This window comes from Scyliorhinus torazame, unplaced genomic scaffold, assembly GCF_047496885.1.
Source record: "Scyliorhinus torazame isolate Kashiwa2021f unplaced genomic scaffold, sScyTor2.1 scaffold_675, whole genome shotgun sequence".
Lineage (NCBI taxonomy): Eukaryota > Metazoa > Chordata > Chondrichthyes > Carcharhiniformes > Scyliorhinidae > Scyliorhinus > Scyliorhinus torazame.
The window spans coordinates 20,509-47,948 of record NW_027308402.1 but is presented as its reverse complement, the minus strand read 5'-3'; the positions used below and the strand labels follow the sequence as shown (position 1 = coordinate 47,948).

At 47.8% G+C, this 27,440-nt stretch overlaps 1 protein-coding gene across 2 annotated transcripts in view; it reads right to left on the bottom strand.

Annotated features, from left to right (window-relative positions):
• LOC140406585 (amphoterin-induced protein 1-like) overlaps positions 1 to 26,952 on the bottom strand; it is a 28,733-nt gene extending 1,781 nt beyond the window's left edge. The window contains exons 1-2 of one of the 2 annotated variants that reach the window (XM_072494587.1): positions 24,586 to 26,952; positions 23,328 to 24,239 (exon numbers count right to left, since the gene is read on the bottom strand). In XM_072494587.1, the coding sequence (XP_072350688.1) occupies positions 25,056 to 26,576 (1,521 nt within the window). In that variant the 5' untranslated portion in view covers positions 26,577 to 26,952 and the 3' untranslated portion in view covers positions 23,328 to 24,239; positions 24,586 to 25,055. Of the gene's footprint in view, positions 1 to 23,327; positions 24,240 to 24,585 lie in introns of those variants that run through there. The other variant, XM_072494586.1, reaches the window with a different exon arrangement.
• Positions 26,953 to 27,440: the final 488 nt, after the last annotated feature.

The following is a 27,440-nucleotide window of genomic DNA, read 5'->3' as shown; positions in this document are numbered from 1 at the left end:
TAATAATCTTTATTCTCACAAGTAGGTTTACATTAACACTGCAATGAAGTTACTGTGAAAAGCCCCGAGTCGCCACATTCTGGCTCCCGTTCGGGTACACAGAGGGAGAATTCAGGATGTCCAATTCACCTAACAAGCACGTCTTTCGGGACTTGTGGGAGGAAACCCAAGCAGGCACAGGGGAGAACGTGCAGTCTCCACACAGATAGTGACCCAAGCCGGGAATCGAACCCGGGACCCTGGTGCTGTGACTCAACAGTGCTAACCACTGTGCTACTGTACCGCCCGATTAAATCTTTCCTGGGTGTGGCGTTCTTAAAATGCCAATGCATCAATCCTATAGTGAATCCAGGAGAAATGTCTTTATCGACAGTGGTGAGAATGTGGAGCTCATTACCGCAGGGAGTGGTTGAAATGAACGGTACTGATGCATTTAGGCGGAAGCTGGATAAACATGTGAGGCAGAAAGGAATGGGGGTTATGACTATAGGAGCTGAAGTATAACAAGACAACTTACAGCACAGAAGCAGGCCATTCAGCCCAGCTGCTCCATGCTGATGTGAATACTCCACACAAGCTTCCTCCCACCCTACTTCATCTCACCCCATCAGCGTCACCTTGTATTCCTTCTCCACATGGTTCAAGTCGTGCATTAACACCAATACAGACCATCTGGCCTTGGCATTGTTCTTATTCTCCACCTTGTCATGATATCCATATTTACATATCATGGTGCAATCACACACACACACTGATGGGCAGGTAGACGGACCAATCAACACACACACAACATCACAGCCAATCACCAGTGAGAGCACACACACTATAAAACAGGGAACACCACAGTTCCCGCTCATTCCGGCAGGAGACAGCTCAGAGCACAGAGCTCACAGCGTGCCACTCAGACATACACCATGTGCTGAGTGCCTCACCAAGATAGTGAAAGGGCTGGGTCCACAGGTTAGCTGGTGAAGTACGAACCACAGCCAGAAGTTAACAGTTGTTATTGTACAGAATAATAAAACAGAGTTGTACCATCTACAACCGTGTTGGTTGGTTTGTGTATCGGAACACCCAACACGACAGGCATGTGTGACATTCTCTCATTCGCAGCTGCATTTGTCGTCAGATGTCAGCTGAAGACTCGAACTGCTTCAACCAGTAGAATTTCCTCGGACACTCAAGCGGAATAAAGTGTTGTCTTTAATTCTTAGTTCCCAAAGCAAGTATGCTTCAAACTAAATTGTGTGATAGACTGTGAGTGTCTCTATATGTGTGTCTATAACTGGGTGTGCGTGTATGTGTGTGTGTTTAGGGTTTGTTTATGCATATCTACATTTGTGTTTCTGCGTGTGTATTTATATTTGTATCTGTCTGGGTTTGTGTATATATGATGTGTGTTTCTCTCTATGGTTCTGTGGGTGTCAGTGTTTCTCTGTATATTTCTGTGACTGATTAAATGTGTGATTCTGTGTGTGTGTGTGGCTGTGTGATTCTGTGTGTGTGTGTGGCTGTGTAATTCTCTGCGTTACTGTGTAATTCTCTATGTGTGTGTGTGGCTGTGTGATTCTGTGTCTGTGTCATTCTGTGTGCGTCTGTGTCATTCTGTGTCATTCTGTGTGCATCTGTGTGATGCTTTGTGTGTGGCTCTGTGATTTGGTGTATATGTTGCTGTGTGTTTCTGTGTGTGTGGCTGTGTGATTATGTGTGTGTGTGTATGTGATTCCGTGTCTGTGTGTCTGATTCTGTGTGTGGCTGTGTGATTCTCTGTGTGTCTGTGTGTGACTATGTGATTCTGTGTGTGGCTGTGTGATTCTGTGTATGTGTGTGTGACTCTGTGTGTTATTCTGTGTGTGTGGCTGTGTGATTCTGTATGTGTGGCTATGTGATTCTGTGTGTGTGCTGTGTGATTCTGTGTGTGTGCTGTGTGATTCTGTGTGTGTGTGTCGGTGTGATTCTGTATGCGTGGCTGTGTGATTCTGCGTGTGTGTGTCGGTGTGATTCTGTATGTGTGGCTATGTGATTCTGTGTGTGTGCTGTGTGATTCTGTGTGTGTGTGTCGGTGTGATTCTGTGTGCGTGGCTGTGTGATTCTGCGTGTGTGGCTGTGTGATTCTGTGTGTGTGGTGTGGGGAATGTATAATTACTGATAATTCACCACTGCACTGTGTTATGTTATTAACCCTGTGGGCTCTACCTATGGGCCATTGTGTGGCTTCACCCACAGGGGATATGTTGGGGCATGTACGGGCTCTGCCCATGGCTCCACCCCCTTTACAGGAAGTATAAGAGCTGCTGACCTGCGGGGCCGCCTTCAGTGTTGTACAATCACAGGCAGGCTCAGTTCTAAGGTGATTAAAACCACGGTTTACTTCTCCACGTGTCTTCGAGTGAATTGATGGTCGCATCAATTTAATCAGCTTAAAATACTACTATGGAATCAGCCCTCAAACCTGACAGACTGGAACTCGATCCACAGGCCGCGGAGGCGAAAGAAAGTGGATGAGTCCGTCCCCTTCCAGGTGGAGAGCGACGCCTCAGAGGTCGCTCTCGCCGTCACCCTCAACCAAGCAGGCAGACCGGTAGCGTTTTTTTCACGCACCCTCACCACCTCCGAAATTCGCACTCCCCGGTCAAAAAAGAAGCCCAAGCCATCGTGGAAGCCGTGCAGCACTGGAGGCACTACCTCGCTGGTAGGAGGTTCACCCTCGTCACCGACCAACGATCGGTTGCCTTTTCATGTTTGACAATAGGCAGCGGGGCAAGATCAAGAATGATAAGATCTTGAGGTGGAGAATCAAACTCTCCACGTATAACTACGATATAGTATATCGTCCTGGGAAGCTCAACGAGCCCCCAGATGCTCTGTCCCGCGGCACATGCGCCAGCACGTAAGATGACTGACTACGGGCTATCCACGATGACCTCTGCCACCCGCGGGTCACCCGGCTCGCCCATTACATCAAGGCCCGCAACCTGCCCTACTCCACCGAGGAAGTCAGAGCTATAACCAGAGACTGCCAAATCTGTGCGGGGTGTAAACCGCACTTCTATCGACCGGATAAGGCTCACCTGGTAAAGGCATCCCGGCCCTTTGAGCACCTCAGTATCGATTTCAAAGGGCCCCTCCCCTCCAATAGCCGCAACACGTACTTCCTTAACATCATAGATGAGTTCTCCCGCTTCCCGTTTGCCATCCCCTGCCCTGATATGACCACCCCCACTGTCCTTAAAGCCCTACATAGTGTCTTCACCCTGTTTGGTTTCCCCAGTTATGTCCACAGCGACAGGGGCTCGTCGTTCATGAGCGACGAACTGCGTCAGTACCTGCTCAGTAATGGCATCGCCTCGAGCAGGACTACCAGTTCTAACCCCAGGAGAAACGGGCAGGTGGAGAGGGAGAACGCGACGGTCTGGAAGACCGTCCTACTGACCCTGCGGTCCAGGAATCTCCCAGTTTCTCACTGGCAGGAGGTCCTCCCCGATGCGCTCCACTCTATTAGGTCCCTCCTTTGAACGGCCACAAACCAGACTCCTCATGACCGTTTGTTTGTTTTCCCTAGGTGAGCAACCTCAGGGGCCTCGCTCCTGCCCTGGGTAATGACACTGGGTCCAGTCCTCCTCCGAAAACATGTTTGGAGCCATAAGACCGACCCCCTGGTAGAGAGGGTCCAGCTCCTGCACTCCAACCCACACTATGCGTACGTCGAACACCCCGATGGCCGGCAAGATACTGTATCCCTCCGGGACCTGGCGCCCGCAGGCTCCAACACCATTCCCACTACTGCAATCCCCACACTATGTCCCGTCCAACCTCCCATGTTCAGCGCCCCCACCCCTATATGGTTCCCGCGCTCCCTCCCACCCGCCACACCGGTCCACAGGAATGAAGCTCCGGAAGAGCCGCTCCCGGAGTCCACGCCTGTGCCTGCTCCGGACCCACTTCCACAGCCACCCGAAGCGGCTGCAACACCAGTGCTTCGGCGGTCGCAACGTACGATCCGGGCACCGGAACGACTGAACCTATGAGCCCATCACCCCCCCCCGGACTTCATTTTTAAACAGGGGGTGAATGTGGTGAATGTATAATTACTGATAGTTCACCAGTGCATTGTGTTATGTTATTAACCCTGTGGGCTCTACCTATGGGCCATTGTGTGGCTTCACCCACAGGGGATATGTTCGAGTATGTACGGGCTCCGCCCATGGCACCACCCCCTTTACAGGAAGTATAAGAGCTGCTGACCTGTAGGGCCGCCTTCAGTGTTGTACCGGTCGCAGGCAGGCTCAGTTCTAAACTGATTAAAACCACGGTTTACTTCTCCACGTGTCTTCGAGTGAATTGATGGTCGCATCATGTGGCTGTGTGGTTCAGTGTGTGTCTGTGTGTGTCTGTGTCGGTGTGATTCTGTGTGTGTGTCAGTGTGATTCTGTGTGTGTGTGTGTCGGTGATTCTGTGTGTGTGTCGGTAATTCTGTGTGTGTGGCTGTGTGATTCTGATTGTGTGGCTGTGTGATTCTGTGTGTGTGGCTGTGTGATTCTGTTTGTGTGGCTGTGTGATTCTGTTTGTGTGTGGCTGTGTGATTCTGTGTGTGTGTCGGTGTGATTCTGTGTGTGTGGCTGTGTGATTCTGGTTGTGTGGCTGTGTGATTCTGTGTGTGTGTCGGTGTGATTCTGTGTGTGTGGCTGTGTGATTCTGTTTGTGTGGCTGTGTGATTCTGTTTGTGTGTGGCTGTGTGATTCTGTGTGTGTGTGTTGGTGTAATTGTGTGCGTGTGTCGGTGTGATTATGTGTGTGTGGCTGTGTGATTCTGTGCGTGTGGCTGTGTGATTCTGGTTGTGTGTATCAGTGTGATTCTGTGTGTGTGGCTGTGTGAATCTGTCTGTGTGTCGGAGTAATTGTGTGTGTGTGTCGGTGTGATTCTGTGTCTGTGGCTGTGTGATTCTGTGTGTGTGGCTGTGTGATTCTGTGTGTGGGTCTGTGTGATTCTGTGTGTGTGTCAGTATCATTCTGTGTGTGTGTGGCTTTGTAGTTCTGTGTGTTGCTGTGTGATTCTGTGTGTCTGTGCGATTCTGTGTGTGTTGCTGTGTGATTCTGTGCGTGTCTGTGCGATTCGGTGTGTGTTGCTGTGTGTAGCTGTGCGATTTTGTGTGTGGCTGTGTGATTCTGTATGTGTGGCTGTGGGATTCTGTGTGTGTGCGTTTGTATGATTCTGTGTGTGTGTGTGTGTGAATCTGTGTGATTCTCTGTGTGGCTATGTGATTCTGTGTCTGTAATTCTGTGTGCCCCTGTGTGATTCTGTGTGTGTGTCTGTGTGATTCTGTGTGTGTGGCTGTGTGGTTCTGTGTGTGTCAGTGTGATTCTGTGTGTGTGTCAGTGTGATTCTGTGTGTGTGTCGGTGTGATTCTGTGTTTGTGGCTGTGTGATTGTGTGTGTGTGGCTGTGTGATTCTGTGTGTGGGTCTGTGTGATTCTGTGTGTGTGTCAGTATCATTCTGTGTGTGTGTGGCTTTGTAGTTCTGTGTGTTGCTGTGTGATTCTGTGTGTCTGTGCGATTCTGTGTGTGTTGCTGTGTGATTCTGTGCGAGTCTGTGCGATTCTGTGTGTGTTGCTGTGTGTAGCTGTGCGATTCTGTGTGTGGCTGTGTGATTCTGTATGTGTGGCTGTGGGATTCTGTGTTTGTGCGTTTGTATGATTCTGTGTGTGTGTGTGTGAATCTGTGTGATTCTCTGTGTGGTTATGTGATTCTGTGTCTGTAATTCTGTGTGCCCCTGTGTGATTCTGTGTGTGTGTCTGTGTGATTCTGTGCGAGTCTGTGCGATTCTGTGTGTGTTGCTGTGTGTAGCTGTGCGATTCTGTGTGTGGCTGTGTGATTCTGTGTGTGTGTCTGTGTGATTCTGTGCGAGTCTGTGCGATTCTGTGTGTGTTGCTGTGTGTAGCTGTGCGATTCTGTGTGTGGCTGTGTGATTCTGTATGTGTAGCTGTGCGATTCTGTGTGTGTTGCTGTGTAATTCTGTGTGTGTCTGTCCAATTCTCTGTGTGTAGCTGTGTGATTCTGTGTGTGTGTCTGTGTGATTCGGTATGTGTGGCTGTGGGATTCTGTGTGTGTGGCTTTGGGATTCTGTGTGTGCGTCTGTGATTCTGTGTGTGCGTCTGTATGATTCTGTGTGTGTGTCTCGGATTCTGTGTGTAGCTGTGCGATTCTGTGTGTGGCTGTGTGATTCTGTATGTGTGGCTGTGGGATTCTGTGTTTGTGCGTTTGTATGATTCTGTGTGTGTGTGTGAATCTGTGTGATTCTCTGTGTGGCTATGTGATTCTGTGTCTGTAATTCTGTGTGCCCCTGTGTGATTCTGTGTGTGTGTCTGTGATTCTGTGTGTGTGGCTGTGTGGTTCTGTGTGTGTCAGTGTGATTCTGTGTGTGTGTCGGTGTGATTCTGTGTTTGTGGCTGTGTGATTGTGTGTGTGATTCTGTGTGTAGCTGTGTGATTCTGTGTGTGTGGCTGTGTGTAATTCTGTATGTGTGGCTGTGTGATTCTGTATGTGTAGCTGTGTGATTCTGTGTGTGTGCGTCGGTGTAATTGTGTGTGTGTGTGCGTCGGTGTAATTGTGTGTGTGTGTCGGTGTGATTCTCTGTGTGTGTCTCTGTGATACTGTGTGTGTGTGTCGGTGTAATTCTGTGTGTGTGTCTGTCCGATTCTCTGTGTGTAGCTGTGTGATTCTGTGTGTGTGTCTGTGTGATTCGGTATGTGTGGCTGTGGGATTCTGTGTGTGTGGCTTTGGGCTTCTGTGTGAACGTCTGTGATTCTGTGTGTGCGTCTGTATGATTCTGTGTGTGTGTCTCGGATTCTGTGTGTAGCTGTGCGATTCTGTGTGTGGCTGTGTGATTCTGTATGTGTGGCTGTGGGATTCTGTGTTTGTGCGTTTGTATGATTCTGTGTGTGTGTGTGTGTGAATCTGTGTGATTCTCTGTGTGGCTATGTGATTCTGTGTCTGTAATTCTGTGTGCCCCTGTGTGATTCTGTGTGTGTGTCTGTGTGATTCTGTGTGTGTGGCTGTGTGGTTCTGTGTGTGTCAGTGTGATTCTGTGTGTGTGTCGGTGTGATTCTGTGTTTGTGGCTGTGTGATTGTGTGTGTGATTCTGTGTGTAGCTGTGTGATTCTGTGTGTGTGGCTGTGTGTAATTCTGTATGTGTGGCTGTGTGATTCTGTATGTGTGGCTGTGTGATTCTGTGTGTGTGCGTCGGTGTAATTGTGTGTGTGTGTGCGTCGGTGTAATTCTGTGTGTGTGTCTGTGTGATTCTGAGTGTGTGGCTGTGTGATTGTGTGTGTGATTCTGTGTGTGTGTGTCTGTGATTCTCTGTGTAGCTGTGTGATTCTGTGTGTGTGGCTGTGTGAGTCTGTTTGTGTGTCTGTGTGTATAGCTGTGTGTTTGTGTGTGTGGCTGTGTGATTCTGTGTGTGTGGCTGTGTGAGTCTGTTTGTGTGGCCGTGTGAGTCTGTTTGTGTGACTGTGTGATTCTGTGTGTGTCGGTGTGATTCTGTGTGTGTGTGGCTGTGTGATTCTGTGTTTGGCTGTGTGTGTGTGGCTGTGTGATTCTGTATGTCTGGCTGTGTGATTCTGTGTGTGTGGCTGTGGATTCAATGTGTGTGTCTGTGTGATTCTGTGTGTGTGTGGCTGTGTGATTCTGTGTGTGGCTGTATAATTCTGAGTGTGTGTTTCGGCGTAATTCTGTGTGTGTTGCTGTGTGCTTCTGTGTGTCTGTGCCATTCTGTGTGTGTTTGTGCGATTCTGTGTGTCTGTGCGATTCTGTGTGTTGCTGTGTGATTCTGTGTGTTCTGTGTGATTTGTGCATGTCTGTGTGATTCTCTGTGTGTTGCTGTGTGTAGCTGTGCGATTCTGTGTGTGTTGCTGTGTGATTCTGTATGTGTCTGTACAATTCTCTGTGTGTAGCTGTGCGATTCTGTGTGTGTTGCTGTGTAATTCTGTGTGTGTCTGTCCAATTCTCTGTGTGTAGCTGTGTGATTCTGTGTGTGTGTCTGTGTGATTCGGTATGTGTGGCTGTGGGATTCTGTGTGTGTGGCTTTGGGATTCTGTGTGTGCGTCTGTGATTCTGTGTGTGCGTCTGTATGATTCTGTGTGTGTGTCTCGGATTCTGTGTGTGTCTGTGTTTCGGTGTGTGTGGCTGTGTTATTCTGTGTGTGAGGCTATGTGATTCTCTGTCTGTAATTCTGGGTGTCCCTGTGTGATTCTGTGTGTGATTCAGTGCGATTCTGTGTGTGGTGCTGCGTGCTTCTGTGTATGTGTGTCCATGTGATTCTGTGTGTGTGGCTGTGTGATTCTGTGTGTGTGTGTGATTCTGTGTGTGTGTCTGTGTGATTCTGTCTGTGTGGCTGTGTGATTCTGTGTGTGCGCTGTGTGATACTGTGTGTGGCTGTGTGGTTCTGTGTGCATGTGTGTGTGTGTGTCGGTGTGATTCTGTGTGTGTGTCTGTGTGATTCTGTATGTGTGTCAGTGCAATTCTGTGTGTGTTGCTGTGTGCTTCTGTGTGTCTGTGCAATTCTGTGTGATTCTGTGTGTTGCTGTGTGCTTCTGTGTGTCTGTGCAATTCTGTGTGATTCTGTGTGTCGGTGTGATTCTGTGTGTATGGCTGTGTGATTCTGTGTGTGTGTCGGTGTGATTATATGTGTGTGTATCAGTGTGATTCTGTGTGTGTGTCGGTGTGATTCTATGTGTGTGTATCGGTGTGATTCTGTGTGTGTTTCTATGTGTGATTCTCTGTGTGGCTGTGTGATTCTGTGTGTTTCGATGTGATTCTGTGTGTGTCTGTGTGATTCTGTGTGTGTGGCTGTGTGGTTCTGTGTGTGTCGGTGTGATTCTGTGTGTGTGGCTGTGTGATTCTGTGTGTGTGGCTGTGTGATTCTGTGTGTGTGTCGGTGTGATTCTATGTGTGTGTATCGGTGTGATTCTGTGTGTGTGGCTATGTGATTCTGTGTGTGTTTCAGTGTGATTCTGTGTGTGTGTCTATGTGTGATTCTCTGTGTGGCTGTGTGATTCTGTGTGTGTGTGGCTGTGTGTAATTCTGTATGTGTGGCTGTGTGATTCTGTATGTGTGGCTGTGTGATTCTGTGTGTGTGTGGCTGTGTGTAATTCTGTATGTGTGGCTGTGTGATTCTGTATGTGTGGCCGTGTGATTCTGTGTGTGTGGCTGTGTGATTCTGTGTGTGTGCATCGGTGAAATTGTGTGTGTGCGTCGGTGTAATTCTGTGTGTGTGTCTGTGTGATTCTGTGTGTGTGGTTGTGTGATTCTGTGTGTGTGTCTGTGTGATTCTGTGTGTGTAGCTGTGTGATTGTGTGTGTGTGTCTGCGTGATTCTGTGTGTAGCTGTGTGATTCTGTGTGTGTGGCTGTGTGAGTCTGTTTGTGTGTCTGTGTGTATAGCTGTGTGTTTCTGTGTGTGTGGCTGTGTGAGTCTGTTTGTGTGGCTGTGTGTTTCTGTGTGTGTGGCTGTGTGTGTCTGTTTGTGTGGCTGTGTGATGCTGTGTGTGTCTGTGTGATTCTGTGTGTGTGTGGCTGTGTGATTCTGTGTTTGGCTGTGTGTGTGTGCCTGTGTAATTCTGTATGTCTGGCTGTGTGATTCTGTGTGTGTGGCTGTGTGATTCTGTGTGTGGCTGTATAATTCTGAGTGTGTGATTCTGTGTGCGTGTCTGTGCAATTCTGTGTGTTGCTGTGTGATTCTGTGCATGTCTGTGTGATTCTGTGTGTGTTGCTGTGTGTAGCTGTGCGATTCTGTGTGTGTTGCTGTGTGATTCTGTGTGTGTCTGTGCAATTCTCTGTGTGTGGCTGTGTGTAGCTGTGTGTAGCTGTGCGATTCTGTGTGTGGCTGTGTGATTCTGTGTGTGTGGCTGCGTGATTCTGTATGTGTGGCTGTGGGATTCTCTGTGTGTGGCTTTGGTATTCTGTGTGTGCGTCTGTGATTCTGTGTGTGTGCGTCTGTATGATTCTGTGTGTGTGTCTCTGATTCTGTGTGTGTCTCTGATTCTGTGTGTGTGGCTGTGTGATTCTGTGTGTTATTCTGTGTGTGATTCTGTGTGTGTGTGATTCTGTGTGGCTGTGTGATTCTGTGTGTGTGGCTATGTGATTCTGTGTCTGTAATTCTGTGTGTCCCTGTGTGATTCTGTGTGTGATTCAATGCGATTCTGTGTGTGTTGCTGCGTGATTATGTGTGTGTGTGTATCTGTGTGCTTCTGTGTACGTGTGTCCATGTGATTCTGTGTGTGTGGCTGTGTGATTCTGTGTGTGTGTGTGTGATTCTGTGTGTGTGTCTGTGTGATTCTGTCTGTGTGGCTTTGTAATTCTGTGTGTGTGCTGTGTGATACTGTGTGTGGCTGTGTGGTTCTGTGTGTGTCGGTGTGATTCTGTGTGAGTGTCTGTGTGATTCTGTAGTGTATCGGTATGATTCTGTGTGTGTGGCTGTGTGATTCTGTGTGTGTGGCTGTGTGATTCTGTGTGTGTGTCGGTGTAATTGTGTGTGTGGGTGTTGGTGTAATTGTGCGTGTGCGTCGGTGTAATTGTGTGTGTGTCGGTGTAATTGTGTGTATGTGTCGGTGTGATTCTGTGTGTGTCGGTGTGATTCTGTGTGTGTGTCATTGTAATTCTGTGTGTGTCGGTGTGATTCTGTTTGTGTGTGTCGGTGTGATTCTGTTTGTGTGTGTCGGTGTGATTCTGTTTGTGTGGCTGTGTATTTATGTGTGTGTGTCGGTGTGATTCTGTGTGTGTGTCAGTGTAATTCTGTGTGTGTGTGGCTGTGTGATTCTGTTTGTGTGTGTCGGTGTGATTTTGTTTGTGTGTGTCGGTGTGATTCTGTTTGTGTGGCTGTGTATTTATGTGTGTGTGTCGGTGTGATTCTGTGTGTGTGTCAGTGTAATTCTGTGTGTGTGTGGCTGTGTGATTGTGTGTGTGTCAGTGCAATTCTGTGTGTGTTGCTGTGTGCTTCTGTGTGTCTGTGCAATTCTGTGTGATTCTGTGTGTTGCTGTGTGCTTCTGTGTGTCTGTGCAATTCTGTGTGATTCTGTGTGTCGGTGTGATTCTGTGTGTGTGTCTGTGTGATTCTGTGTGTGTGGCTGTGTGGTTCGGTGTGTGTCGGTGTGATTCTGTGTGTGTGGCTGTGTGTTTCTGTGTGTGTGGCTGTGTGGTTCTGTGTGTGTCGGTGTGATTCTGTGTGTGTGGCTGTGTGATTCTGTGTGTGTGTCGGTGTGATTCTATGTGTGTGTATCAGTGTGATTCTGTGTGTGTGTCGGTGTGATTCTATGTGTGTGTATCGGTGTGATTCTGTGTGTGTTTCTATGTGTGATTCTCTGTGTGGCTGTGTGATTCTGTGTGTGTCGGTGTGATTCAGTGTGTGTGTCTGTGTGATTCTGTGTGTGTGGCTGTGTGGTTCGGTGTGTGTCGGTGTGATTCTGTGTGTGTGGCTGTGTGTGTGGCTGTGTGGTTCTGTGTGTATCGGTGTGATACTGTGTGTGTGGCTGTGTGATTCTGTGTGTGTGTCGGTGTGATTCTATGTGTGTGTATCAGTGTGATTCTGTGTGTGTGTCGGTGTGATTCTATGTGTGTGTATCGGTGTGATTCTGTGTGTGTTTCTATGTGTGATTCTCTGTGTGGCTGTGTGATTCTGTGTGTTTCGATGTGATTCTGTGTGTGTCTGTGTGATTCTGTGTGTGTGGCTGTGTGGTTCTGTGTGTGTCGGTGTGATTCTGTGTGTGTGGCTGTGTGATTCTGTGTGTGTGTCGGTGTGATTCTATGTGTGTGTATCGGTGTGATTCTGTGTGTGTGGCTATGTGATTCTGTGTGTGTTTCGGTGTGATTCTGTGTGTGTGTCTATGTGTGATTCTCTGTGTGGCTGTGTGATTCTGTGTGTGTCGGTGTGATTCAGTGTGTGTGTCTGTGTGATTCTGTGTGTGTGGCTGTGTGGTTCGGTGTGTGTCGGTGTGATTCTGTGTGTGTGGCTGTGTGTGTGGCTGTGTGGTTCTGTGTGTATCAGTGTCTGTGCAATTCTGTGTGATTCTGTGTGTTGCTGTGTGCTTCTGTGTGTCTGTGCAATTCTGTGTGATTCTGTGTGTCGGTGTGATTCTGTGTGTGTGTCTGTGTGATTCTGTGTGTGTGGCTGTGTGGTTCTGTGTGTGTCGGTGTGATTCTGTGTGTGTGGCTGTGTGTTTCTGTGTGTGTGGCTGTGTGGTTCTGTGTGTGTCGGTGTGATTCTGTGTGTGTGGGTGTGTGATTCTGTGTGTGTGTCGGTGTGATTCTATGTGTGTGTATCAGTGTGATTCTGTGTGTGTGTCGGTGTGATTCAATGTGTGTGTATCGGTGTGATTCTGTGTGTGTTTCTATGTGTGATTCTCTGTGTGGCTGTGTGATTCTGTGTGTGTCGGTGTGATTCAGTGTGTGTGTCTGTGTGATTCTGTGTGTGTGGCTGTGTGGTTCGGTGTGTGTCGGTGTGATTCTGTGTGTGTGGCTGTGTGTGTGGCTGTGTGGTTCTGTGTGTATCGGTGTGATACTGTGTGTGTGGCTGTGTGATTCTGTGTGTGTGTCAGTGTGATTCTATGTGTGTGTATCAGTGTGATTCTGTGTGTGTGTCGGTGTGATTCTATGTGTGTGTATCGGTGTGATTCTGTGTGTGTTTCTATGTGTGATTCTCTGTGTGGCTGTGTGATTCTGTGTGTTTCGATGTGATTCTGTGTGTGTCTGTGTGATTCTGTGTGTGTGGCTGTGTGGTTCTGTGTGTGTCGGTGTGATTCTGTGTGTGTGGCTGTGTGATTCTGTGTGTGTGGCTGTGTGATTCTGTGTGTGTGTCGGTGTGATTCTATGTGTGTGTATCGGTGTGATTCTGTGTGTGTGGCTATGTGATTCTGTGTGTGTTTCAGTGTGATTCTGTGTGTGTGTCTATGTGTGATTCTCTGTTTGGCTGTGTGATTCTGTGTGTGTGTGGCTGTGTGTAATTCTGTATGTGTGGCTGTGTGATTCTGTATGTGTGGCTGTGTGATTCTGTGTGTGTGTGGCTGTGTGTAATTCTGTATGTGTGGCTGTGTGATTCTGTATGTGTGGCCGTGTGATTCTGTGTGTGTGGCTGTGTGATTCTGTGTGTGTGCATCGGTGAAATTGTGTGTGTGCGTCGGTGTAATTCTGTGTGTGTGTCTGTGTGATTCTGTGTGTGTGGTTGTGTGATTCTGTGTGTGTGTCTGTGTGATTCTGTGTGTGTAGCTGTGTGATTGTGTGTGTGTGTCTGCGTGATTCTGTGTGTAGCTGTGTGATTCTGTGTGTGTGGCTGTGTGAGTCTGTTTGTGTGTCTGTGTGTATAGCTGTGTGTTTCTGTGTGTGTGGCTGTGTGAGTCTGTTTGTGTGGCTGTGTGTTTCTGTGTGTGTGGCTGTGTGTGTCTGTTTGTGTGGCTGTGTGATGCTGTGTGTGTCTGTGATTCTGTGTGTGTGTGGCTGTGTGATTCTGTGTTTGGCTGTGTGTGTGTGCCTGTGTAATTCTGTATGTCTGGCTGTGTGATTCTGTGTGTGTGGCTGTGTGATTCTGTGTGTGGCTGCATAATTCTGAGTGTGTGATTCTGTGTGCGTGTCTGTGCAATTCTGTGTGTTGCTGTGTGATTCTGTGCATGTCTGTGTGATTCTGTGTGTGTTGCTGTGTGTAGCTGTGCGATTCTGTGTGTGTTGCTGTGTGATTCTGTGTGTGTCTGTGCAATTCTCTGTGTGTGGCTGTGTGTAGCTGTGTGTAGCTGTGCGATTCTGTGTGTGGCTGTGTGATTCTGTGTGTGTGGCTGCGTGATTCTGTATGTGTGGCTGTGGGATTCTCTGTGTGTGGCTTTGGTATTCTGTGTGTGCGTCTGTGATTCTGTGTGTGTGCGTCTGTATGATTCTGTGTGTGTGTCTCTGATTCTGTGTGTGTCTCTGATTGTGTGTGTGTGGCTGTGTGATTCTGTGTGTTATTCTGTGTGTGATTCTGTGTGTGTGTGATTCTGTGTGGCTGTGTGATTCTGTGTGTGTGGCTATGTGATTCTGTGTCTGTAATTCTGTGTGTCCCTGTGTGATTCTGTGTGTGATTCAATGCGATTCTGTGTGTGTTGCTGCGTGATTATGTGTGTGTGTGTATCTGTGTGCTTCTGTGTACGTGTGTCCATGTGATTCTGTGTGTGTGGCTGTGTGATTCTGTGTGTGTGTGTGTGATTCTGTGTGTGTGTCTGTGTGATTCTGTCTGTGTGGCTTTGTAATTCTGTGTGTGTGCTGTGTGATACTGTGTGTGGCTGTGTGGTTCTGTGTGTGTCGGTGTGATTCTGTGTGAGTGTCTGTGTGATTCTGTAGTGTATCGGTATGATTCTGTGTGTGTGGCTGTGTGATTCTGTGTGTGTGGCTGTGTGATTCTGTGTGTGTGTCGGTGTAATTGTGTGTGTGGGTGTTGGTGTAATTGTGCGTGTGCGTCGGTGTAATTGTGTGTGTGTCGGTGTAATTGTGTGTATGTGTCGGTGTGATTCTGTGTGTGTCGGTGTGATTCTGTGTGTGTGTCATTGTAATTCTGTGTGTGTCGGTGTGATTCTGTTTGTGTGTGTCGGTGTGATTCTGTTTGTGTGTGTCGGTGTGATTCTGTTTGTGTGGCTGTGTATTTATGTGTGTGTGTCGGTGTGATTCTGTGTGTGTGTCAGTGTAATTCTGTGTGTGTGTGGCTGTGTGATTCTGTTTGTGTGTGTCGGTGTGATTTTGTTTGTGTGTGTCGGTGTGATTCTGTTTGTGTGGCTGTGTATTTATGTGTGTGTGTCGGTGTGATTCTGTGTGTGTGTCAGTGTAATTCTGTGTGTGTGTGGCTGTGTGATTGTGTGTGTGTCAGTGCAATTCTGTGTGTGTTGCTGTGTGCTTCTGTGTGTCTGTGCAATTCTGTGTGATTCTGTGTGTTGCTGTGTGCTTCTGTGTGTCTGTGCAATTCTGTGTGATTCTGTGTGTCGGTGTGATTCTGTGTGTGTGTCTGTGTGATTCTGTGTGTGTGGCTGTGTGGTTCGGTGTGTGTCGGTGTGATTCTGTGTGTGTGGCTGTGTGTTTCTGTGTGTGTGGCTGTGTGGTTCTGTGTGTGTCGGTGTGATTCTGTGTGTGTGGCTGTGTGATTCTGTGTGTGTGTCGGTGTGATTCTATGTGTGTGTATCAGTGTGATTCTGTGTGTGTGTCGGTGTGATTCTATGTGTGTGTATCGGTGTGATTCTGTGTGTGTTTCTATGTGTGATTCTCTGTGTGGCTGTGTGATTCTGTGTGTGTCGGTGTGATTCAGTGTGTGTGTCTGTGTGATTCTGTGTGTGTGGCTGTGTGGTTCGGTGTGTGTCGGTGTGATTCTGTGTGTGTGGCTGTGTGTGTGGCTGTGTGGTTCTGTGTGTATCGGTGTGATACTGTGTGTGTGGCTGTGTGATTCTGTGTGTGTGTCGGTGTGATTCTATGTGTGTGTATCAGTGTGATTCTGTGTGTGTGTCGGTGTGATTCTATGTGTGTGTATCGGTGTGATTCTGTGTGTGTTTCTATGTGTGATTCTCTGTGTGGCTGTGTGATTCTGTGTGTTTCGATGTGATTCTGTGTGTGTCTGTGTGATTCTGTGTGTGTGGCTGTGTGGTTCTGTGTGTGTCGGTGTGATTCTGTGTGTGTGGCTGTGTGATTCTGTGTGTGTGTCGGTGTGATTCTATGTGTGTGTATCGGTGTGATTCTGTGTGTGTGGCTATGTGATTCTGTGTGTGTTTCGGTGTGATTCTGTGTGTGTGTCTATGTGTGATTCTCTGTGTGGCTGTGTGATTCTGTGTGTGTCGGTGTGATTCAGTGTGTGTGTCTGTGTGATTCTGTGTGTGTGGCTGTGTGGTTCGGTGTGTGTCGGTGTGATTCTGTGTGTGTGGCTGTGTGTGTGGCTGTGTGGTTCTGTGTGTATCAGTGTCTGTGCAATTCTGTGTGATTCTGTGTGTTGCTGTGTGCTTCTGTGTGTCTGTGCAATTCTGTGTGATTCTGTGTGTCGGTGTGATTCTGTGTGTGTGTCTGTGTGATTCTGTGTGTGTGGCTGTGTGGTTCTGTGTGTGTCGGTGTGATTCTGTGTGTGTGGCTGTGTGTTTCTGTGTGTGTGGCTGTGTGGTTCTGTGTGTGTCGGTGTGATTCTGTGTGTGTGGGTGTGTGATTCTGTGTGTGTGTCGGTGTGATTCTATGTGTGTGTATCAGTGTGATTCTGTGTGTGTGTCGGTGTGATTCTATGTGTGTGTATCGGTGTGATTCTGTGTGTGTTTCTATGTGTGATTCTCTGTGTGGCTGTGTGATTCTGTGTGTGTCGGTGTGATTCAGTGTGTGTGTCTGTGTGATTCTGTGTGTGTGGCTGTGTGGTTCGGTGTGTGTCGGTGTGATTCTGTGTGTGTGGCTGTGTGTGTGGCTGTGTGGTTCTGTGTGTATCGGTGTGATACTGTGTGTGTGGCTGTGTGATTCTGTGTGTGTGTCAGTGTGATTCTATGTGTGTGTATCAGTGTGATTCTGTGTGTGTGTCGGTGTGATTCTATGTGTGTGTATCGGTGTGATTCTGTGTGTGTTTCTATGTGTGATTCTCTGTGTGGCTGTGTGATTCTGTGTGTTTCGATGTGATTCTGTGTGTGTCTGTGTGATTCTGTGTGTGTGGCTGTGTGGTTCTGTGTGTGTCGGTGTGATTCTGTGTGTGTGGCTGTGTGATTCTGTGTGTGTGGCTGTGTGATTCTGTGTGTGTGTCGGTGTGATTCTATGTGTGTGTATCGGTGTGATTCTGTGTGTGTGGCTATGTGATTCTGTGTGTGTTTCAGTGTGATTCTGTGTGTGTGTCTATGTGTGATTCTCTGTTTGGCTGTGTGATTCTGTGTGTGTGTGGCTGTGTGTAATTCTGTATGTGTGGCTGTGTGATTCTGTATGTGTGGCTGTGTGATTCTGTGTGTGTGTGGCTGTGTGTAATTCTGTATGTGTGGCTGTGTGATTCTGTATGTGTGGCCGTGTGATTCTGTGTGTGTGGCTGTGTGATTCTGTGTGTGTGCATCGGTGAAATTGTGTGTGTGCGTCGGTGTAATTCTGTGTGTGTGTCTGTGTGATTCTGTGTGTGTGGTTGTGTGATTCTGTGTGTGTGTCTGTGTGATTCTGTGTGTGTAGCTGTGTGATTGTGTGTGTGTGTCTGCGTGATTCTGTGTGTAGCTGTGTGATTCTGTGTGTGTGGCTGTGTGAGTCTGTTTGTGTGTCTGTGTGTATAGCTGTGTGTTTCTGTGTGTGTGGCTGTGTGAGTCTGTTTGTGTGGCTGTGTGTTTCTGTGTGTGTGGCTGTGTGTGTCTGTTTGTGTGGCTGTGTGATGCTGTGTGTGTCTGTGTGATTCTGTGTGTGTGTGGCTGTGTGATTCTGTGTTTGGCTGTGTGTGTGTGCCTGTGTAATTCTGTATGTCTGGCTGTGTGATTCTGTGTGTGTGGCTGTGTGATTCTGTGTGTGGCTGTATAATTCTGAGTGTGTGATTCTGTGTGCGTGTCTGTGCAATTCTGTGTGTTGCTGTGTGATTCTGTGCATGTCTGTGTGATTCTGTGTGTGTTGCTGTGTGTAGCTGTGCGATTCTGTGTGTGTTGCTGTGTGATTCTGTGTGTGTCTGTGCAATTCTCTGTGTTGCTGTGTGATTCTGTGTGTTCTGTGTGATTTGTGCATGTCTGTGTGATTCTGTGTGTGTTGCTGTGTGTAGCTGTGCGATTCTGTGTGTGTTGCTGTGTGATTCTGTGTGTGTCTGTGCAATTCTCTGTGTGTGGCTGTGTGTAGCTGTGCGATTGTGTGTGTGGCTGTGTGATTCTGTGTGTGTGGCTGCGTGATTCTGTATGTGTGGCTGTGGGATTCTCTGTGTGTGGCTTTGGTATTCTGTGTGTGCGCCTGTGATTCTGTGTGTGTGCGTCTGTATGATTCTGTGTGTGTGTCTCTGATTCTGTGTGTGTCTCTGATTCTGTGTGTGTGGCTGTGTGATTCTGTGTGTTATTCTGTGTGTGATTCTGTGTGTGTGTGATTCTGTGTGGCTGTGTGATTCTGTGTGTGTGGCTATGTGATTCTGTGTCTGTAATTCTGTGTGTCCCTGTGTGATTCTGTGTGTGATTCAATGCGATTCTGTGTGTGTTGCTGCGTGATTATGTGTGTGTGTGTATCTGTGTGCTTCTGTGTATCCATGTGATTCTGTGTGTGTGGCTGTGTGATTCTGTGTGTGTGTGTGTGATTCTGTGTGTGTGTCTGTGTGATTCTGTCTGTGTGGCTGTGTGATTCTGTGTGTGTGCTGTGTGATACTGTGTGTGGCTGTGTGGTTGTGTGTGTGTGTGTGTGTGTGTGTGTCGGTGTGATTCTGTGTGTGTGTCTGTGTGATTCTGTGAGTGTATCGGTATGATTCTGTGTGTGTGGCTGTGTGATTCTGTGTGTGTGGCTGTGTGATTCTGTGTGTGTGTCGGTGTAATTGTGTGTGTGGGTGTTGGTGTAATTGTGCGTGTGCGTCGGTGTGATTCTGTGTGTGTCGGTGTGATTCTGTGTGTGTGTCATTGTAATTCTGTGTGTGTCGGTGTGATTCTGTTTGTGTGTGTCGGTGTGATTCTGTTTGTGTGTGTCGGTGTGATTCTGTTTGTGTGGCTGTGTATTTATGTGTGTGTGTCGGTGTGATTCTGTGTGTGTGTCAGTGTAATTCTGTGTGTGTGTGGCTGTGTGATTGTGTGTGTGTCATTGTAATTCTGTGTGTGTCGGTGTGATTCTGTTTGTGTGTGTCGGTGTGATTTTGTTTGTGTGTGTCGGTGTGATTCTCTTTGTGTGGCTGTGTATTTATGTGTGTGTGTCGGTGTGATTCTGTGTGTGTGTCAGTGTAATTCTGTGTGTGTGTGGCTGTGTGATTGTGTGTGTGTCAGTGCAATTCTGTGTGTGTTGCTGTGTGCTTCTGTGTGTCTGTGCAATTCTGTGTGATTCTGTGTGTTGCTGTGTGCTTCTGTGTGTCTGTGCAATTCTGTGTGATTCTGTGTGCCGATGTGATTCTGTGTGTATGGCTGTGTGATTCTGTGTGTGTGTATGTCGGTGATTCTGTGTGTGTGTTGGTGATTCTGTGTGTGTGGCTGTGTGATTCTGTGTGTGTGTCGGTGTGATTCTGTGTGTGTGGCTGTGTGATTCTGCGTGTTGGTGTGAGTCTGTGTATCAGTGTGATTCTGTGTGTGTGTCTGTGATTTTGTGTGTGGGTCTGTGTGATTCTGTGTGTGTGGCTGTGTGATTCTGTGTGTGTGGCTGTGTATTTATGTGTGTGTGTGTCGGTGTGATTCTGTGTGTGTGTCAGTGTAATTCTGTGTGTGATTCTGTGTGTGTGTGGCTGTGTGATTCTGTGTGTGTGGCTGTGTGATTCTGTGTGTCTGCGATTCTGTGTGTTGATGTGTGATTCTGTGTGTTCTGTGCGATTCTGTGTGATTCTGTGTGTGTGGCTGTGTGATTCTGTGTGTGTGGTTGTGTATTTATGTGTGTGTGTGTGTCGGTGTGACTCTGTGTGTGTGTGTCAGTGTAATTCTGTGTGTGTGTGACTGTGTGATTCTGTGTGTGGCTGTGCAATTCTGTGTGTATTGCTGTGTGATTCTGTGTCTGCGATTCTGTGTGTTGATGTGTGATTCTGTGTGTTCTGTGCGATTCTGTGTGTGTTGCTGTGTGATTCTGTGCGATTCTGTGTGTGTAGCTGTGCGATTCTGTGAGTGTTGCTGTGTGATTCTGTGTGTGTGGCTTTGGGATTCTGTGTGTGATTCTGTGTGTGTGTGTGATTCTGTGTGTGTGTGTGATTCTGTGTGTGGGTCTGTTTGATTCTGTGTGTGTGGTTGTGGGATTCTGTGAGTGTGTCTGTGATTCTGTATGTGGGTCTGTGTGATTATGTGTGTGTGGTTGTGGGATTCTGTGTGATTCTGTGTGTGTGGCTGTGTGATTCTGTGTGTGGCTGTGTGATTCTGTGTGTGGTGGCTGTGTGATTCTGTGTGTGTGTGTGTGTGGCTGTGTGATTCTGTGTGTGTGTGATTCTGTGTGTCTGTGATTCTGTGTGTGTGTCTGATTCTGTGTGTGTGGTTGTGTATCTGTGTGTGTTGCTGTGTGTGTGTGTGATTCTGCGTGTGTCTGTATGATTCTGCGTGCGTCTGTGTGTGTCTGTGTGATGGGAAGTTCAGCCCAAGAGAACTTCAATGAAACATTTTCCTTCCATTCCACGTGCCTTTAATTCAGCTCTACATACAAATCTGCAGGTGAAATTATTCATCAGCACTGGAACAGCCAAGAATTCACAAATTAACAATACATCGACTTACATATTAAAAACTTTGTCATTCAAAAATAAAAACGCTTGAGAACCATGCTAATGGTTCAGTGGGAATAATCTGTGATCAGATTCCGTCTCCTTGGCTTTAAACATTCAGCAAAAGCTGTTGGTTACGCATTCAACCTTGGCACTTCCCGAAATGCGGTCAGTGGCAGAAAGCAATGGCCTTGGCTGTGATGCCCTTTCTAGTCAAATAGGCCATCGCCACCAGGGGGCATCTGTTACCTCATCCAGAGAAAGGGAGAGAAAGAATAATAACTAGCATAGCTCATTATTGGAGGACATGCTGAGAGCTGGGGAGAATTATGGTGTAAGTCCAGTGCACAGAGGATGAGCTTGTCCTCACCCAATAAGATAATTCTCACTAAAATCACGATACAATGTGACATTAGGTGGAACGGAGATCACAGTTGCAGCGAGCAGTCTCTTTCAGGCTACTTACAAGACATCAGACAAAAACCAGCAAGATAAACAATGTTTTCTGTGCCTGACACATTCAACAACACCAAAGACAGAACAATATCTCAAATTAATCTTTTAAACATCTTTGAATTTACAAGTGGACACAGTGATGGGTGTGATTGCTTAGGCAACTCAGAGTGACCCAAGTGTTGACGGACTCCAGATATACTGCCAATCCTGCATCGTTCGCTGGCTTGAGAAGGTGCAGAGCTCTGGTCACAATGTGATTATCAGGAGAGCTGGCTGTGTAGCAATCTGGATTAAGTTTAAAGTTCCTGGGTGGTCCATTTTGGGATATTTCAGATGCTGCAGTTGTACTGTAGCCAATGAGAGGCTGAAGGAGACTTGAACAACCCCCTCCAATTGCGTACCAGAATTGGGCTTGAGCCTATATTCCAGTCTGACACCCGTCGTGCCATACTGAGGGAGTGTTGCACTGCCAGGGTGCCGCCTTCCGGAAGAGGCATAAAACCCAAATTTGCTCTCTAAGGTGGATGTAAAGGATCCCATGACACTCAAAGAAGAGCAGGGGGGGGGGTTCTCCCCAGTGTCCTGTGCCAATATGGGATGCACGGTGGTCAACACTGTTGTCTCACAGCACCAAGGATCCAGGTTTGATTCCAACCTTGGGTCTGTGTGCACGTTCTCCCAGTATCTGGGTGGGTTTCCTCCGGATGGTCTGGTTTCCTCCCACAGTCCAAAGATGTGCAGGTTACATGGATTGGCTGTGCTAAAATTGCCCCTTAGTGTCCAAAGGTTAGGTGGGGTTACGGGTATAGAGTGGGGGATTGGGCCTACGTAGGGTGCTCTTTCAGAGGGTTAGTGGAGACTCAATGGACCAAATACCCTCCCTCTGCACTGTAGGGATTCTATGATTCTATATTCGTCAACCAGCATCACGAAGTACAGATTATCCGGTCATTTCTTACAGTGCTGTTTGTGGGAGCTTGCTGTGTACAAATTGGTTGCCACTTTTCCTACATTACAACAGGATTTTTTTCTTCCATCCTAGTTATCATGTGACCCACTGCATATTTAATATCAGTACGCTTGCAAAGCTATAACAAAATAATATTTCTATTTTTGTACAGAATATAAACACGCAGCAAACAACCAGTTCTCTCTTATTGATATATCATGGACACTCTCCTGGGGTCTGGGAGTCACTACATCTTAATTGAATATCTGTTCAAGCACCTCAGTGATCTGGGCTCTAATCCTCTGTCCACTGCACCTATATATCAATAACCTTCAGTACATGCAGAGCACCCATAATGCCCGATTACGAGCTCACCCTGAATTCTATGGACACAGATGCACTTAGCAACACCCACTTAAAAAAAACTTCTATGTATTGTAAGCCTCTAGCATCCCCCCCCCCCCCCCCCGCAGGATAGGCCATTCAACCCCTTGAGCCTGTTCTCCCATTAATGAGATCATGAAACCTAACTCCATATACCCACCTTTGCCCCATATCCTTCGATACATTTGATTAACAAATACTTATCAATCTCAAAATTTAAAATTAACAATCGATCTAGCAGCAGGTGCCCATCAGTTGTCTTTTGCAGAAGAGAGTTCCAAATGTCCACTGCTCTTTGTGTGAGGAAGTGTTGCCTAATTTTATTCCTGAAAACTCTGGTTCGGATTTTTAGTCAATTCCCCCAGTCCTATACTCTTCAGCCAGCAGAATTGATGGGTGGAATTTTCAACTCCCTCCCCCGTGTTTGTGGGCGGCCCGCCATTGGGCGACAGTCGAACCTCCGGACAGACGACCTCCGGAGGTCAGCGCGGTTTCCTGTTGTTCGCGCCCTCCGCCGCCAGGGAACCCACGGCGAGGAATCACTGTCGATGGGAACGGCCGGAATACCCCCACCCAATGTCTCTCAATCTATCCTAACTGTTCGCCATAATATTTTGAAAAACATTTCAAATCATCCCTGAAGCCTCTGACTCCCAGGAAATGCAACACTTAACGTGTAATCTCTTCTTGTAAACCCTGAGATCCCAGGTATTATTCTGGTAAATCTGTAAAATGATGTGTCTGCCAAACATGCCTGGTGTCAGTTACTTCCTACACAACATCCCCCTCCTCCTACTCCCCTCAATCCTCCCATCGCCGCCCAGGAACCAATAGATACTTTCCTGCCAGTTTGTCTGTGTCTCGTCAACAATCAGCACATTCTCTGCCTCACTGCAAACCAGAGACATTTTTCATTACATAAAACAGTCAAAGATGTTGAAGCAAATCACAGGAAACTAGGTACAAACGACAAGACATGAGGAACATTCTCTACATGTGATTGTCTAAATCCCTCGAACCTGTTGTTGCTCTGAAACAGGCTGTGATTGCAGACACCATGAAGACATAAATGGTTATATGTTTTAAGTAAATATTTGCCTCTACCAGCAGCTGTATGCAGTGCAGCCTTTGTGCAGTGCCTGTTTTTAAGTTCTGACTAATTAGGTTTTGCTTATTTACATTTTTATTCTGTGTGACTCATAAAAAATCTAGAACTCATTATTATATTTTGGATTTTAATTATTCATTGGAACTTTTAGTTGAAGCAGGTTTCATTCAGGAAGATAAGGCTAATCTCCCTCTCTGGAAACTGGAGGATACAGTGAGCTAATCAATGCACTGGGGTAAGTTACGAGAGACACTTAGCACTCTGCTTCACTGCATGCTGCGGAGAGTCTTCAATGATTCATGTACTGCAGTACTTGCAGTGGGCAGTTACAGTAATAGTGCAAAAGGTAACACACACAGTGATGCAGGGTCACGGGATATTTGACATTAAACAATGTCAAGACCAGGGAACCACATTTCCTACATTAAAAACAGCAAGCACACTGAAAATAAATACTTCATATTTAATGAAGCATATTTGGGCATCCTGAGGTTGCAAAGGCGCTATATTAATGCAAGTTCTTTCTATTTTCCTTTAGTTACTCCCTCAGTTACTAGCTCGGACAAGGCAAGCCCCTGGAATTTATTTCATTAATTTCCACTAAAGTTTCTCTTACTCTCACTCCAGTCCTAGGGCTATTAATTCTTACTGGGCTGCAGGGTGCTGGCTCTTATTACCCTCCAATAGCCCACCTTACTCTTGATAGCATGGATGAGTTACAGCAAGCTAGCCACCATGGAACCCAATTCGGCCCAGGTCAGATCAGCAGGGAGGGAGCAGGGACCCTGATTGACTGTTGCCTGCACTCTAACCCTATCGGTGTTAAAGCCAGTGCCAGAACAGCAAAGGAACTGCACATACATGAAGCGAGACAACATTAGTGATACAACAGACAGGTGCGGCTGAACATGATCAGATGTCCACGAATTGCTCCCTCTTTTCCCAGTATGTCCTGGATATTGTTTTTGAATTGCGTCATTTTGAAATCCTTTTTTCCTGTTCCTTTCTTCTTCTAGCTGTGTCTGTGGGGAAGAGGCATTTTGAGGAAAGGTGAATCAGTAGAGAGAGAACAGTGACTACATGGTGTAAAGGTTCGGGCCTGCCCTCCGGGAAACAACTGCCTCGTAACAGTGATCATTGGCCAACCAACACAGGGATTCAACTGAAACGCAGGCTGGTTCTTCCCAGACACTGAGTCTCGCATTCACCGCTGGTGAGATCAACAGCTGAATCTTTAACATATTCACCGGACGCTGGTTTCGGGACTCCTCCAAGGCCTGTTCTATTAATGGAGACCTTTGCTGGTAAAAAACTGGCTCCCCAATTCACCAGAAATTTGTTAGGCTTACATTTCATTCTTTCACTCACCCTTCCCACAGAGGTGCAGCACGCAGAGGCGAGGGATAGGCTTCCGTTTGCTTCGCCACCAGCCTATTTGGGATTTGCAGGTCTCACACAGAAGCGTTCCCCTGCCTGGGCAATCAGTCAGTCGATTCAGGCCCAGTGACTGCTGCAGCAAGTAGGTTGGCCACAGTTGCATTTTGGAAAGCTTGCAGCGGCTACACGGTTAGTCAGATAGGAGTACGAAGTAATTTAAGAAAATAAATAAATATTATGAAATATCGTGGACAGTTCAGGTCTCGCCCTGAACCGTGCAGTTTGCATTCTTAAATTGCGGCTGATCAAATTTTCTGCGAATTGTTTTGGCCAAATTGATAGTCACCAAGGTCGCCCCTGGCCTGCTAATTATTCCCATGCTCAGATACGAAGCATTGGCAGTCCTCACCCTGGTGTCTGCCAGCAGCCTGTGTGAATTACACAGAACATGGCTAAAGTGGTTAAACGACAATGGGAGAGTCGGAGGACACGGAGCCAATAGAACCGCAGTCAGATTTCTTTCTGGGCACAGTTAAGAGTCTCTTGTCCTCAAATTCTTCCACAGCATTGGGCTTGAGTTTCCCGTTCTGCCCTTGCATGTCCTTGGTTGGCTCAATGAAGGCCACACGCCGATCCATGGCAGCTTTATCCCCGGAGAGGTCATGGGTGGAAGTGGCACTCAGTATGGATGAGTGAATGCTCTCCTCCTGCTGGCTCTTCTGCATCTCAGCTTTGCTCCTGCACCAGCAGTGACATGGCGTGAGGTACAAGTAAATGAGAACCAAAATCACGCTGGCAACACACCCAACCAGAGTGGTGTAGGCTGTGTTGAGTGACTCGTGTGTGGGGCTCGCTGTGGAATTGTGCACTCTCAGTTGCACATGGATGGTCTCGTTGAACTGACTGCTGGTGGCCAGACAAGTGTAAGTCCCTGAATCTTCCAGTCTTAGATTGCCAAGCCACAGGCTGCCATCGGGAAACATCTTGAGGCTCTGGTTGTTGAGGCCCGCTTGTATGGTCTCATTGTCCGGCGTCACCCACACTTTTGTCATGTTCCTTAATCTGGTGTCGCAATGAAAGGTCAAGGTCCCTTCTAGGAAGGCCTCCACCTCCGAATCGATGATGGTGCTGCAGTTCATGTAGTCTTCCTGCAGCTCGAAGAGTTTGATGGACACCTTGTGGTTTAGGGGAAGGATGCACTTAAACTCATTCCTAAAGTCGACTGCAGAATTGAACTGTCGAGCATGCCATTGGATGACCATGAGGTAAAGGCTACAATGGCACACCAGGGGGTTGTTGTGTATGTAAAGACCGTTTTTGAGGTAGGCAGGTAGATCGTTGAGTTCCTGAACAGGCAGAGACTTTATCTTGTTACTTGACACATCCAATAGTTCCAGTCCGGACAGCCTGGTGTTTTCCTTCACTAACTCCTGTGGGAAACGTGTTATCAGGTTCTGACTCAGGTACAGCTTCTTCAGCATGTCCAGTCCTTCAAAGGCCGTCCTGTCGATCTGAGAGATCTGATTGTTGTACAACAGCAGCACCTCCAACTCCTCCAGCCCCTGGAAGTGTAGCTCTTCCAGAGCTTTGAGTTTGTTGGAGGACAGGTCAAGGTATTTCAAATGCGGTACCTCGGTGAAAGCTTCTTCGGACGTGAAGAACAAGCCATTGTGGCTGAGGAGCAGAGTGTGGAGCCTCGACAAACGAACTTTGGTCCACTCAGCTCTCAAGCGGGTCAGGCTGTTGTAGCTGAGATCCAGGACCGCTGTATACTCTGGCAGGGAGTTGGGGATATTACCCAGTTCCTTTTTCGAACAGCTGACAATATTACTGGCACAGATGCAGTCGGAGTGGCAGTTCAGCGCGGACACACTCATGGGACAGAGGTTACATAGAGCCACTAGAAGTAAAACAGCCAGGTAGGAAATTCCACAGTGGTATCCTCCAGTAAGGTAGGACTCCATCAGGCAGATCAACCACATTGTGAGGCTTCAGGAAGTGGTCATTGAGTGCACCAGAGTAAATCAGGGTTCACACCACACAGGGGAGAGGAACTTTTCTGGCAGAGGGAGCTTGCACTTGCAGCCATAAATAATTGAACATTGTGCAGGGTGCAAGTGCGTGCGGGCATTGTGCCACAACCCTGCATTCACCAACAAAAGTCACTGCTGTGTTGCCAACCATTGCTGGCACTTAACCCATTGCCCTCCTCACCCCGGGGTTGACTTACTGTTAACAGTCATAAATCTTCTGGGGTTTAGCAGTGGACCCCTTTGCTCCGTCTGCAGAGCTTTCTGCCGATGATCGCAGCCTCCCGTTTCCCAACCTCCTGCTGCGCGGATCGACGTTCAGCGGCGGCGTCTCCAACATCCAGACAAGGTGATCGCCGGCTCGACAAGGGACAGGAAGACGGTGAAAGAGCGCTTGATCAAAGAGCGGATCCCATCCACAGCCGGACGCAGAGAGCAGAAAGAGGGAGCCAGGAAATCCCTGCCCCCGGAGCTGCAGGAGGGCGACGAGGGAGGCACAGGAGGTGGCACAGGACGATCCCAGGCTCAGTAGGCAGAGCTGCTCTCCTCTCTCTTCCCGCCCCCCTCTCTCTCCAGTTTGGTCACTCCGCTCTCTGCGCACTCGCCTCTCTGCCAGGGACAAGACTGTTTATTTCTCTGCTCTTTGCTCTCCCCCCATTGGAGGGCAAGGACATCCATCCGCAACTCTTCGACAATTCCGCCAGCCCATTGGCCAAAGCACTGAAGGCAGCCACCCAATGAGCAGAGCCTCAGCTTTAACCCATTGGACACTTCTTGTTCTATTTCACTGCAGCACCTTCCCAATCTCTGCAGTCT